The 15,415-nt window shown below is 35.1% G+C and overlaps 1 protein-coding gene across 7 annotated transcripts in view; it reads right to left on the reverse strand.

Annotated features, from left to right (window-relative positions):
• The window catches only part of LOC141394003 (uncharacterized), a 698,389-nt gene extending 683,624 nt beyond the window's left edge, over window positions 1–14,765 (reverse strand). For all 7 annotated transcript variants that reach the window (XR_012410231.1, XM_073967718.1, XM_073967720.1 and 4 more), the window contains exon 1: window positions 13,120–14,765. Coding sequence is in view for 6 of the 7 variants with exons in the window: in XM_073967718.1 (XP_073823819.1) it covers window positions 13,120–13,566 (447 nt within the window). In the remaining variant the exon portion in view is untranslated. The remainder of the gene's footprint in view (window positions 1–13,119) is intronic.
• Window positions 14,766–15,415: the final 650 nt, after the last annotated feature.

Below are 15,415 nucleotides of genomic sequence, written 5' to 3' on the forward strand. Positions count from 1 at the left end.
TTATTACCAAAAAATAATGTCAAAAGAGAAACAAACAACAAAACTAATAAAGAAATGACACATAAAAAGTGTCTCAAAAATTTAGGTAATGTTCCGTAATTTTTAATATTTTCTCTACGGTACTTCGGACTTATGATGGTTATTAGGTTGAGACGACAACAACCAAGTGCTTTTAATTGCATTTCTTAGTGTTATTATTATTGTTGTAGTGGTAGTAGTTTCTGTTGTATTTACTGCTGTTATTGTTAAGCTCACTATCTTTGACTGGTATCTTTGCCGGTAGGTATCATTTTACTACTCACTATGGTCTAAACTCGATTTAACCCATAAACAATTTGTAACAATTCTTTTTGTCGTCATTGTGTTTCTTTTTAGAGTATGTCTTTCGGTGTTAAATTGTTGTAGTTTTTGTTGGCTAGGTGTGTGTTGTTGTTTGAGTTTTTTTCTCAGTTTTTTGTTTACAAAAAAAAATAATTTCTTTTAATTCCACGTTTTGTTTTAATTTAATGAGGCAAATGCGGTACTTTGCTTTTGAGAGAGCAATGACAGTGGGACTTAAAAAATAAACCTCAAGAGACGTGTTGGTTCAAAGAAGTGGGTAAATTACATTAAATTGTGATCCATGGTTATATGTGATATTCAGCCCAGTTACCATTTCCCCTCAAAAATATGGTCAAAATATCCCTGATTAATGCCAAACCTCTCTTTTAGTTCCACTGTCCATAAAGTCCACACTTCCATTCCGCTGATGTTACAATTGTTCAGCATGGTTGCACAGTTAAGGCATAAAAAACACTCTCTTTGAGCCAGGCCAAGCCCAGCATAGCTATGTAAAGCTTTATACCATTCATTTTGGCACCTTGTAAAAAAAGAAGAAGCAGAAGAAACGTAACGTAAGAAATTCCGAAAGTACAAAATACGCCATCCAGCAAAGAAATGCTCCACAAAAAACTGAAGCCCAGTAAGAAATTTCACAAGAAAACTAAGACACCAAGAAAGAAAATAACAACAGCAAAATATACTACAAACACCAAAGAAACAGATACAAAACAAACAAAAAGTGAATGCACGTTTCTAGAAAAATAATAACAACAGCAACACCAACACCAACAACAAAATGAGATATATTGCGGCATTTTTATGGCAAATATTTAGAGCAGAAATACCAACAGCCGTGGTGATGTAGAAAGAAATATAAAGCTCTAAAATGAAGTCATATTAAAGCAAAAGGTTTAGGCTAGTGGACTGACTATCTACTGATGTTTTGTTGCTAGTGCCCTATAGCAGAAGTTAAGAAGGGCAACAACAAAACTATATATCATTTCCGCTTTCTCAAATGGAATGGTGGCCAAACAATCATATTGACCTAACTGCCAGGCTTCTGCTGAAACCGCAGAGGACAGCCCATGTAAGTCAAGGCAAAAAACACAATTCCATTTCAACAACTCTTTTGCCCCCTAAATACCATTGCAAAATGTGTTGTCCAGATGACCAACGAGCGACCGACCACCAACCAAAGTCACCCAAGAATTTATGGTCACACTTTTGCAATAACGAAATGCCACAGTTGAATTGTGAACATTTTTTAGAATTTGATTCAGAAGTTTTTTTTTTCAATGTCATTTCCTACACGTTCGCATTGCCACATATGTATGTGAATCATATATGATGGCATAAAGTTTATAGTGTCATCATTGTTATTGCACAATTTTTTTCTGACACAAGTGTTCAAAAATTTAGAATATTTTTTTGTGGGAGAGAAAGAAAAATCACGGTGCTCTTGAAACAATTTTAAATGGAAGGTGCCTACACCTCGGAAGTTTTTTCGGATTCTGAAACTACAATGTTTATAGATGAAAAAAATCAAAAAACAAAAAAAATCGCCGGAGCGCTTTTTACGTAAATCGCGATTTAATTTGACATTTTTAGGGCTTGTTTAGGTTTTCACGATTTTTCTAACAAACCGCAATTCCTATCAAAATGGGACTAAAGAAAATGTTGTAGCTACGAAAATTCTCTACAAAACTGATCTTTATGGTGTTCTCGTCGGTTTTACCGTTTTTGAGATATAGAAGTTCAAATTGGGACAATTCAAATTCAATTCAATTCTGTATCGCCCCCTTATAAAACAATGTCATGAAGGGTGCGCCTTAACTAACTTTTGATGAAAACCGCTTACACAGGGAAAGTTTTTGTGAATTCTGAAACAGCAGTTTTTATAGATGAGAAAAATCCAAAAACAAGAAAAAATCGCTGTAGGGATTTTTAAATAAATCGCGGTCAAAATACACATTTTTAGGCGTTTTTTTGGTTTTCACGATTTTGCTTGGAAACCGCAAGTCCAATCGAAATGGGGCTAAAGAAAATGTTGTAGCTGTGAAAATTCTCTAGAGGATTGACGTTTATCATTTGTTCCCAGTCTGTACCATTTTTGAGATAAAGAAGCTCAGTTTACATTTTTAGGCTTTTTTGTTAGGGTTTCGCGATTTTGCTTGAACACGGTAAGTCTTATCGATATGGGACCTGAGAAAATCTTAAAGCTGTGAAAATTCTCTACAAGACTGGCTTAAGTAACTTATCCTAAGTTGTAAAATTTTTTTAGATATATAAGTTTAAGTAGGGAATTTGCAGCCATGACATTGTTTTATAAGGGGGCGATACAGAATTAAATTGAATTTGAATTGTCCCAATTTGAACTTCTATATCTCAAAAACGGTAAAACCGACGAGAACACCATAAAGGTCAGTTTTGTAGAGAATTTTCGTAGCTACAACATTTTCTTTAGTCCCATTTTGATAGGAATTGCGGTTTGTTAGAAAAATCGTGAAAACCTAAACAAGCCCTAAAAATGTCAAATTAAATCGCGATTTATGCAAAAAGCGCTCCGGCGATTTTTTTTGTTTTTTGATTTTTTTCATCTATAAACATTGTAGTTTCAGAATCCGCAAAAACTTCCGAGGTGTAAGCACCTTCCATTTAAAATTGTTTCAAGAGCACCGTGAAATGCAAGTATGATTAAAGTGAGGCAGATAAACGTGGGTGCTAGAAGTTTCAATTTTATTAAGTCGAGGAAAAACTTAAACACAAACGTAAGGGATGGGTAGAGGTATGTTTTAAAAAACCTTGCTTGATTATCCTTAGAAAAATTTAAAATATCCATTATATTATCAAAAAACCCTAAAATAAACCCGATTATACATCAAAAAATCCCATAAATTTCCACGATTATTCTATTTTTATCTTATTAAGGCGAAGGTCATTTAATGATGATATTTGAATTAATTCTCTTCCGAGTTGAGCTGTTATGACCTATAAGGTCCATTGAAAAGCTATGAAACCACCGAAGTCCCACACATTCAATCATTATGCTACGTATCACAAGTGGTTAAGTCCGATCATCAGGCATATTATGCCCGTAATTTCTAGCCCTAGGTAACCAGGTAGGTAGCTACCTATTAGTTATCTTTACCTACGCGTTTGGTCATTTCTACGTGCCATTTACCGAGGCGTGTAAATTTTGAAAACAACAATTTTTAACACATTGGCAACGATCAACCAGGAAAATCCTTGGTGTAAGTAACACGGCCGTTTTCGACCTGGTAACGTTACCTATGGATTGAAATTACACGGGGGATATCTACGAACTCATAGAAAATTGTATATACGAATTAATGTCAGTTATTTAATTCTAAAACTTTCTTATAGTCCGATTTGGCTGGTAACCATATTTTTCAATGCTTATCACAAATACAATGGCAGTTTTTTTCGTTCTTTTTTGTAATTGTCCTTCTGTATCAGAAGATTTTATCGTCAATATTTGTTAACGGAAATTTAGACAAATTGATTCTCTTAAATATCTAAAATATTCACTCCATCCAAAAATATTCCCTAAAATATCCACGATTATCCCACAAAAAATATTTCATTAAATATCCACCATTACTCCCCAAAAAAATATTCGTTAAAATATCTACGGCTATCCCTCAAAATATCCACGATTATCCCTCAAAAAATTCTCATCGATTATCCCTGAAAAAGTATTCCTAACCTAAACTAATCCTCAGAAAATATTTCTTAAAATATCCACGATTATTCAGTAAAATGTACCAAAACGTTGACCTACGTTAACAATTTTTGCTGGACAAATATCGTGACTGCAGGGAATTTCGGTTCGGTTAAAAATTGTAGCTAAAATCCTCAAAGCAGCGAAAATCAAAAGGGACTGTTATCTGACTTAAGATTATAATTTTTTGTGAAGTTTCATTGCTGCGGGGAACTTTAAATGTCGGTTGAAAATTGTAGTTAAAATCCTCAAATTACTGAAAATATGGAGGGTCAGGAACAAACTTAATTACCCTCCATACTACGGTGGAGGGTATAAAAATAGGTCCAAATATTTTAACTTGGCGTGGTCCTGAAAGCAATCATTTTTTATTATTTTAGAAAACAATGCATTATGGTATACTTATATCTCGGAAGGTATTGTGGACATCGGGTACATTTTTAGTTGTTGGTTAGGTAGAATAGTTCTTTTGAGGAAACCACATCATTTATTGCAACGTTATTTACAAGTGTTTTCTTAGATAATTTATTCCAACGTTGTTTACAAGTCTTTTCTCCCATTTTAAAATTAAAATTCAGAATTCCCAGAGGCCAAGGCGATTTTTACATTTTGAGAATGTCCTCCTTCAGCCCATTAATTCTTTTGCACCTCTTCCGAACCATTTGTTTGACGAGATGGGAATTTTTGCTGCGAACGATAAATGCTAAATTACAACTGACTTATTTGTAAGTGACACAAATACCTTCGAAATACTTGAAATCAGGATGTACCGTTGTAAGGGGCTGCACCCCAACTTGGAACCAGATCTAATTCTAGAAGTTATTTCTCTCGGTACATTTCGTACCAATCGGTCATTTTAGTTGGGCACCGTAGGATTTTTTTTGGGTCATTATGCCAGGAGGCATTGACTTCCTACGAAAAAAATATACCGTTATTATATCGAGAGGTACCTGATGGTGTTGTCGATAAGACCTTTTTGGAATGTTCTGCAATGTTTTGGCAAAATCGGATACACAATTCTTAAGTTATCGTGCTCATCAAACATTTTAGTTGGTGGCGGTAGGGGTATTTACAGCTACATACATATATTGTACCGTCGTAATGGAAGGTATCCGAGGTAGTGGAACGATATAGACCATATTCGAAGAATTCTGGACCAAATAGGTTGATCCTTTCGGGAGTTATCTTAAGCACTAGCTTTTTCAGTTGGTAACCGTAAGGTTTTAAAAAATTCAAAACAATCGGAGAGCCGGTAATAAACTGCACTTTTGCTATAAATCTAAGATTTTGTGTGGGAGGTACCCACCCAAGGTGTCGACCACATTCGAACCGGATGTCTCGAGGAAATATAACGATATGCAATGTATGGACCAAAACGGTTACTCCATTCAAAATTTAACTTTTGTGGTGGAGGTATCCGATGGAGTGCTCGGATATGGCCCATCTCCGTACTTGATCAAAATTTGCACTAAATATGTATTACGAGGTGGAAAGTATGGACAAAATCCGTTTCAGAGTTATCGTGCTCACCTGTCAGGCAGAGATATGAATGGACGGACTGACAGGGATAAATCAACTCAAAATTTCATGAAACTGATTTGCGTCAAACCATTATTTCGATGTGGCTGGGTTTTGGTGGTATCAAAGTCAAATTGATATTAGAAAGTGTGACGAATATAACATACTTTCCGATGCAAACCTATCCAATACTAATATGTTTTGGACAAAAGAAATATGAAAGCCGTGAGCCCCAGGGTTCGTTTAAGGTCGGGAAGATCTCTAACAATACAAAACCAACATGTTGGCGGCTTTCGTTTATCTAATACACCAATGTTTTCAGAGCAATCGCCTAAAAAGGTGTGTTCATGACTACATCTTTAAGGTCCGAAGTATTGGGGAAACTGAATATTATGTGGGTGCTCGACAGTGCTGATTACTCAGTAACCCGGAAAACGGTGTTTATTTGGAATCTGGTAGTATAATACGAGTACTCCCAGGAATCTCACATCCAAAAACATAAATGCCGCATCATTTGGCGGTTCATATTTTTCGTATAGGTAAACACCTCCTAACGAGGCCACCTAAAGGCTCTATACCAAGAAGACTCCCTTCTCGGTGCGTAGAGTTTTTCATTTAATGTCTTTTCGACGTTTCCGCCAACTTGAGACGCTCTCTTTTGAATATGACAATCTTAAAATGTTTACGACATTTTGACTGTCGAAAAACTAAAAAAATAATACGTACCGCTCCTGACTAAAGTAATATGATCTGTTCCAAAAACAGCAATGGATTACTATTTTTGAAATTTTAACAAATTTTTCCTTATAGATTTGCCAAAAAAATACACTTTGATTAGGGGTGGTTTTCGCAAAACTAATGACTGAGGATATTTCTTATTAAAATATACATATATGTTCAGACAGAAAAAAATTTAGCCTCTAATAACCGATAAGGATCACTGGGCGCCATAGGAGACCTGTAACAATCCGAACGTGCTTCGCGTAAAAATGGAAGGCTATAACTTCAAAGGAAAAATTAAGTGAAGAAGAATGCAAATCGACTATAGCTTAGTCGATGTTTTACTGAAAATTCTAGAATGGAAAGGGTATCTGTTTTGGTAAAAATTCATGTAACACCGCGAAATATTCGTCGGAGACCCCCAATGTGGTATCCCAATCTTCATATCTCGACGTGATTAAGCGATTTTGAGATGTGTTTCCGTCCGTCCGTCTGTCCATTGTAAATTGTAATCAAACTGCAGCCTGCAATTATTTACGGATCGTCACGAAATTTTGTATGGAGGTCGAGTTCAGACCAGAATATAGGGATCTATCTTTATTGGTGATGATCGTGAAATATTTAGCGGGTGAAATGGACCAAAAACATAATATTTATTCAATTTTTAGCGGCTCTGTAGGTCGCAATAATAGTCCGATAAACGCGAAATTTTAAATAAGGTAAGAGTATATGACAACGAAAATGCTTGCAATTGGAGATGGCGATCAGATAATATTTAGAGGGTTAAATAGACGACAACTTTTGTGTGAAAAATTTGAAAATTTTTAATATACAGCATATATCTCTATTCCTGGAAGAGACATTTCGTGCAAGTTAGGTATACTTGGAAAATGAACGCTTGACCTTTCTATTGATGTCAATTGTGTTGGTGTACACGATAACAGAGTTACAGCCTAATACACCCAGTTATTTGTTTGTAGTGTAATCATAAACACGCTAAAGGTCGCAATTATAGATCACTAAATTTTGAACGAGGTAAGAGTTTAGGCAGAAGAAGATGCCTACAATTTTGTAAGATGATCTGATATTATTTAGCGAATGAAATGGACCATTACTTTTGTACGAAAAATAAAAAAATATTTTTGGTCTGTATTTTATTTCCATATGGAAAAACAACTACTGACCTTTCCCCCTGATGCAAATTGCAATAACGTGTCTATTAGATAACGGGCCTACTCCCTAATATGTAATGGGTTTTGTGTTTCCCAGTTTTTGCATTATTGCAAATTAAATGGTGCCGTAGCGTACTAATTGTTCAATTAGATTTTTATACATACATTGCATGGATCGCTATGTCAACTTTTTTCAAAATGATTCCCCAGACAGGCAACATAAAATTGTCAACGGTGGCAAAATACCCTTCAGTAATGTTGGCGAAATTTTCTGTGTATTGCAGCCATGTAAAACTTCTCTACAAGTGGTGTCTTAGGACACGCTGTTCGGACGCGGAGATAAGCTGTGGATTCCACATCATTGAGCAAATATAAATCGTGGTACACTCACTCATTGATAAGAGAAAATTCACCCTTGCCCCTTTTGGAATGTTTTTGAAATAATTATTATATTATGAGTTAAGCTTGGTGTGATACTGTGCAAGAATCCACAAAGTTATTTCTTACAATAAGTTTATTTGTTCAATAAAGAAATTTTGATTTGTGAAAACCTAATTCCCAGGGATAGTGGTGTAGGGTAGCCTTGGCTTACTTGTTTAATTATGGAAAAGGCTCCAAATGTCGACTTTTACTTACTGGCGATTTCTAATGTGAAATTATTTGAAATAGCGTCATCTTTCGACAACAGAGTATAGCAAAAAAACTCTATAATCGATCACGACGTTGATTTTAGCACGAACAAAATCGACCGATTGTCAGTTTATATGAAAAAATCGAAAGCACAAAATTCGACTTTGGCTTTGAAGCTGAAGTATCTTTCTGGGGTTTATATTAAGTCGGCTTTAAGAAAAAATATATAATTATATATTTCCTCTTTAAAAAGCTATGATGCTCCAAAATCGATAACGTATTTGATTTTAGCATATGAAATGGATTGAGTAGCTGTTTATTTGTCATAATCGAAAGTACAAACGTCGGGGTTTTGCCTACGATTACATATTCCTAAAGGTGGACATTTTCAGGAGCAAATATTCGATTATATGGAGGAATTTTCTCCTAAAAGTACTATGATGTTCTGCTGTAGCTCACGGAGTTGATTTTAGTATGAAAACAAATATATAAAATGAGAGTTTATTTGTCATAGAAAATACGGGTTTTGTCTTCGATAACAGATTCTTAAAGTACAAGGTGGCGCAAAAGTAATCCCCCTATCAGAAAATGCTATAAATTTTGCGATTGGCCCCTAATGTCAGTTCTGTTTTGACATTTGTGTAGTAAACACATGCTAAATACACGTTAATATTCCAGAACGCGGAATATTGGTGACCAATAATCGGTCAGTGACTTTGGCACAACGTAAATTTCGTCGCTGATCGCCTGATTTGACCGCTCCAGACTTCTTTTTGTGGGACTTTTTGAAGTCGCGGGTTTATGTGAAGAAGCCTCAGACTCTTTCAGCTCTTAAAGACAATATCCGTCAAAAATGTGAGGACCTATCGCCGAAAGTTTTGGCCAAAGTGATGGAAAATGCCATAAAAAGGGCTCAAATGACAATAAACTTTGGCGGCGGCCATTTATCTGACATCATATTCTCGACTTAAAAGACCAAATACAAATAATCCACAAGAAGAATCAAAGTTTTTCTTTTTTTTTTTAATTACAGCCAAAAAACATGGGAAGTTTACTTTTGCGCCACCTTGTAGATCACCTTCGAAATTAGTTTCAGTTGAAATAACGCTTGGGAGTTTTTCCTAAGTTGGCTTTAAGAGCATATATTCTATAAAAAATTGGATTTTGCTTTTAAACAATTCACAATTTATCGCGAATTTGATTTTAACATGAAAAATCAAAAATATAAAAGTCGACTTTTGCCTTTGATAAAAGATTCCCAAAGGAGATCACCTTAAAAAATGGTGTCAGTTGATATAATGCTCGGGAGTTTATTTCCTTTAAGAACAAATCTTCTGTCACAGTCTTCTTGATGTTAATTTTTTTTATTATATCTGAGAAATTATCGATAATTAGCTTTCTTATATCGATCGAACCTTAAAACAATATTTTTATACCCTACACCACTACGAGTATGTGGGGAGGGTATTATAAGTTGGTTTTGCCCAAAAAGTTTGTAACACATCGAAATAATGGTCGTAGACCCATACTTATATATACCGAAATGAATGTCTCGACGAGCTGAGTCGATCTGGCTATGTGTGTCCGTCCGTCTGTCCATCTAAACCTTGTAATCACGCTACAGGTCGCAATTTTGATCGGATCGTCACGAAATTGTGGGTGTTGATGAGGGTACCGGAGGGGAAGAAGCCTATTAATTTTGGTGATGATCGGATAACATTCAGGGGTCGGAATGTGCAAAAAACGTATGTGATATCCGTCATTCTATATGGGGTATACCAAAAGCAAGGCCTGACAATAAAAGTAAAAAATATCACCTTTCTAATGGTGTAAAGTAAGTTCTCGTAGGTGATCATACAAAGAAGATATTACAATAGTCGCAAATAAAACCCAAATTTTTATTCTTCCAATTTAATTATAATGACGAATATCACAGCTTTGGTTGGGGACTTTCCAAAAGCAAAGCCTGACTATGAAAGTAGAAGATCACATCTTTACAATGATGCAACCAAGTCGGCGTAGGTGACAAACTAACGGAGATATCGCAATAGCCGGTAAAACATCCCATTTTTCAATTTTTTTGGAAATCACGCTACAGGTCGCAATTTTGATCGGATCGTCACGAAATTTTGGGTGTTGATGGGGGTCCCGGAGGGGAAGAAGCTTATTGATTTTGGTGATGGTCGGATAATAATTAGGGGTCGGAATGAGCAAAAAAGTTATTTGGAGAAAAAGTCTACATTTTATTCCAAAGCAAATATCTCAGCGTCTATAAGGGGTATATAAAAAGCAAAACTTGGCAATGAAAGTAGAAAATATCACCTTTGAAACGATGTAACGTAGGTTGTCCTATGTGGTCACACAACGAAGATATCACAATAGTCGCTAATAGAACCCAACTTTTAATTTTTGCGATTTTAATAATAATGACGGATATCACACCTTTGGTTGGGGACCTTTTAAAAGCAAAACCTGACTAAGAAAGTAGAAAATCCCACCTTTAACATTATGCAAATTAGGTTGGCGTAGGTGGTCAAATAATAGAGATATCGCAATAGTCGGTAATACACCCCTCACACTACAGGTCGGAATTTTGATCGGATAATCACGAAATTTTCTCACAGAGATAGAAGCCTATTGATAAATTATTTTGGTTCAGTTCGCCTGAAGTCATTTGGTGAAAAAAACCAGATAGGTGAAAACTTTCGTATCTCCGTAAAAGAAATATTTTCGAGTGAAAAGATTATGCACAGGGGTAGTGGTGTAGGGTATCACATAGTCGGCCCCGTACCGACTATAACCTTTTCTCACTTGTTTTTTAAATAATTCGCGACTGAAAAAACATGTTTTGGTGGCCGACATAAACTTGGTTTCTCGACAACTATTGAAATGATAGTTGTACTAACGATAGTTTGTCAGATTTATTTCATATGCCCTCAGCTAGAGCTGGCAAACTTTCGATAGTTTGACTATCGTTTTGATTATTATCGGAAAACAAAGTTTACGCCGAACACCAAAACATGTTTCTTGGGTTGTCTGTCACGAATTATTTAAATAATAATAGATTTGAAGACATATACATGTAAGCCGAGATTTATGCCAGCGATCAAAATGATAGTCTGGCTTTGGATACTTTGTCAGTTCTACCTTCAGCTTCCATTATTTTGCATAAAAGTATAAGAGGGTTATGCACAATTCCCTTAAATTAAAGAACTTTTTCAGTATTTTTAGTTCACATTTGGTTTGTTCCAGTACTGCAAGAATCTACTAATTTTTACTATTTTTTTCCATAACATAAAGGAAAAAATGTTATCGTAGTAAAAATAGTAGCTTCTTTCAGGTTCTGGAAGAGAGCAGATATTTATGAATTTCCTTCCTCGGTTTCTCAACACTTGATAACATTCGATTACACTGTAACACGAATTCCAACCTACCCCAGCAAAATTTGACGGAAGGGGTTCTTTGCGATGACGTGATTTCATGTCATCTTTTGCATTGGTCCAAAGGAAGTCGTGAAAGATCCGATCTTTTCATTAGGATTTGAACCAATGCAAAGGAAGTCGTGAAAGATCCGATCTTTTCATCAGCATTTGTACCCATTCCATCGATCCAATAGAGATGATGTTTGTGTTTTTATTTACACACCTGCAAAAATCTACTAATTTTTACTATTTTTTCCGATAACATAAAGGAAAAATTGTTATCGTAGTAAAAATAAGTAGATTCTTGCAGTTTCTGGAACAGACCAAAGTTGTTAGAACTGTCGTCGTGATGTTGTCTTAATGTTCATTTAGACTACGCTGGATTTAGCAATTATCTGGCTTTATTTGACACATGTTGTATGAAAATGGCAACTTAAATCCACTGGATTTGCTAAATCCAGCATAGTCTAAATCAGGCATTACATTTCCTGCATATCAAACAACTAAAACTTCTAAACAATTGGTATTATATGAAGTCCCAACCATCGAGCTAAAAATAGAATCGGACTGCACACATTGCTATTTTAAAAGTTCCCTTGTCTGTTCTAAATCTGACATAGAATGAAATCAATCAAATCTCGCTTCTTGGAATTTGAAAAAAAAGTCCGAAACGAAAAGGAACAACAATCTGAAAATAAAGAAGAAACTACTTTTGGAAAGAAACATATAAAAATAAATTAATTAAGCATAAATGGTATTTTCCATAAAAAGTCTCTCCTCCCCGTTCGTTACATTTTGTTCTTAGAGATCCCTAAAGCAAGCCGGGTTGTAGATCCCTACATATTTCCGTCACTAAACAAAAGAGTATAAATTACCAAAATGTTGTTATAAAATAACAAAATTATAAAATAAAAGTAATTTACGAAATAAAAATACTTAAAGGAGTGCATTTGGAGTCCATGTTGAAATCTGAACTGGTGATGGAAAGATAATTGAAAAAACCTTTTGTAAGATAAAGAATATGAGTTGCGGAGAACGGAGGAAGTAATCTTTTGCGTTGCAGCGGTGGTGATTACATTGCAATTTTGGATGTAAACTTTTGAAAAACTAAACTGATAAATTAATTGTAGCTATTTCATAAATTCGTTTAAATTAATAAAGAGTTTTGTTTTTCATGAAAACCATATTTCAATACAGCATTTCCATTTTCCAAACAAGACATGAAAATTTCATGTCAAGGGGTTGGTGAAAATGACATGTCAAAGCATGGGTGAAAATGACGTGTCAAAGCATTGGTGAAAATGACATGTCAAATCATTGGTGGAAATGACATGCCAAAGCATTGGTGGAAATGACATGTCAACGCATTGGTTAAAATGACATGCTTAGGATCCAGAAAAGAACGTCATCTTTTGGGGTCCACGCTCATATAAAATTCATCGATGAAGAGCTAAAAAGATGACATGCTAGATCACTTGCACCCATGATTGAATGTCATCTTTGGCATCGAACATTTTGCTGGGACACTTTCCTTAATATCTAATATTTTACATCTTATATATAGTTTGGTTTCAAAAAATCACTTCTTCTTTACCTTTGGATCCAATATTGATCTCTCCAAACTATCCTCGCGATTCAGTGTGTTTATGTTGCTGCCACAACTGCCATTTAAATTTCCTGACTGCTGTTGAGCGGATGCTTCCAAACGAAGACGGGCACGTTCTACACGTGCCAATGTTGGACTATCCAAAATTGAAGGAGCACGTGAGGGTGGACGTGAATTTAAATTAGCGGACAAGTGTTGTTGCTGAACTTGTGTATAGGATTGTGACGACGAGGAAGCCGAAACCGATGATGAGGATGCATGACTTTCCCGGTAATGTTGTTGTTGATGGTGCTGTTGACTTTGTTGCAAATGTTGATGCAGCTGTGATGATGAAGAATTTGTTGATATACTGTGTTGGGGTTCCAAAGTATTGTTGGTTGAAGAACTAGAACCCGGGGTGGGTGTTGATGCGGTTGTAGTGGAATTGACCAACATTTTGATTGAAAGACAAATTAAGACAAATTTTGTTTGGAAATTAGATTTTTTGTTTTTTTTTAGTTTTCTTCTTTTAGTTAGGCGATCGCTTGCTTGGTTATTGTTGTGGTTGTTGCAGCCTATAATAAATCACTTTGTTTTTTATGTATTTCGTCGGCCCTCCTTAGCTTACAATACAGCCTCTTTTGTTTTGGCATTTAAGGCCGTATTTTTCAACTCACTCTCAATACGAGTTTGGATTGAAAGGTATTTTTTTGTTTTTTTTTTAATTCCGGTTTATTGTTGTTGTTGTTATCGGTTTAAGCTTTGTTTCAAAATTATAGTTTGCCGGTTTAGAAGCACTGCAATTTGCTTGATTTTTTAAAAAGGGGGTTTCAAATTTTTTTTCAAAAATTATATTTAAACACTGGTCTGGCTATTTCAGGGCCACTTCTTATCGAGCCTTTCTTTGTAATTATTTTGTATTTTTGGGCTTTTTATTTTGGTATTTCGTTCGTTGCCGGATGAAAAAAAGCAGGCAGCTTGAAGTTTTTATGATGAAGCTGGTAAAAATTCCAAACGTGGTTTAGCTTTTGGTGTAAGAAAAGACAATTTGGGGATTTGTTGGATTTTTTTTTTCAATATTTTTAAATATTTTTATTTTAGTTTAAGAAATTTTTCAACACTAAGCACTGTTTTTTCAATTATTTTTAAGCTTTTCTTTGAATTTCCATATAATTATTTTCATATCATAAAAATCCCCATAAGATTTTTTCAATTAGAATTTTATGTTTAATTATTTTTAATAAAACTAAGCACAATAATCCAAATTCAGTTTCGGTATTTTGGATTTATTTTCCAATGCCCAATAAAAGACGAATTTGTCGCCGTCTTCGTCGTCGTCGCCGCTTACGCATTCACGCTTTAAAACGTGCTTTCGCATTCAATTAAATTTTCCGATTGAAAATTCCAAAGTCCGTTGATGGATTTTTTCTCAGTTTTTCATCACATCATTGTATATTTCATATTGCAGAAGAACATGTTTGAATCGCACACACAAATACACACACTCAAACGCACATACAAGAGGGGCAAATAAACTTTTAATTTGTGGTCTTATTGAAAAATCCCAATAAAAAACACAAGTCTACTCTCCTCCCAATTGGATTGAAAAAATTCGTATTATAACGACCGTTTTCGCGTGCTGTCCGTAGTAAACTAAAGCAGTTGCCAGAGGCCGCTAGTTGGAGCGTACATTTTGCGAAAACAGGTTTCTGTTTGGAACAGCCGCAGCAACACAATGCACACAACTCAAACCCCAATGAAATACCGCAACAACAACAACTAAAACACAGATACACCCACAGAAAAACAATCCAAAAGATTGTGTATCGGAATGTAAGTGAAGAGAACGCCAAACAACAAAACAATCTTTGAGATACAAAACACACGCACATGTAGCCAACCCGCCGCTCTCTCTCAAACCAAAAGTAAACAAACACGTTTTATGGCAGAGAAAAGTTCCCATTATTTTACCCGAACGTGTTGCAATCAAACATGTTGGTTGGTTGATTGGTCTTATTGGTCTCATTTGATTGAATGTCGTTGTTGGATATTTCCCCATATTTCCATTGTTATGGGATTTTTGTATAAGTGGAGGATGGTTGTTTTTGTTTTGCTACCAAAAGTTTGAAATGCAAGTGGTTAGCAGGTATCAGTTTGCGGAGATAATAAACACGTTGTAAAGTAATTACAGTAAGGTGGCCAATATAATGAAGTGTTTAGATAATTATTGTTATATTTTCAAAAAAAAAAAATATATAAAAATAGAAATAAATAAAATTAAACAAGTAAATAAGAACTAGTCGGT

The sequence above is a fragment of the Musca autumnalis genome, unplaced genomic scaffold (genome assembly GCF_047663935.1).
Source record: "Musca autumnalis isolate F117 unplaced genomic scaffold, ASM4766393v1 scaffold_2, whole genome shotgun sequence".
In the NCBI taxonomy this organism is placed as follows: Eukaryota; Metazoa; Arthropoda; class Insecta; order Diptera; family Muscidae; genus Musca; species Musca autumnalis.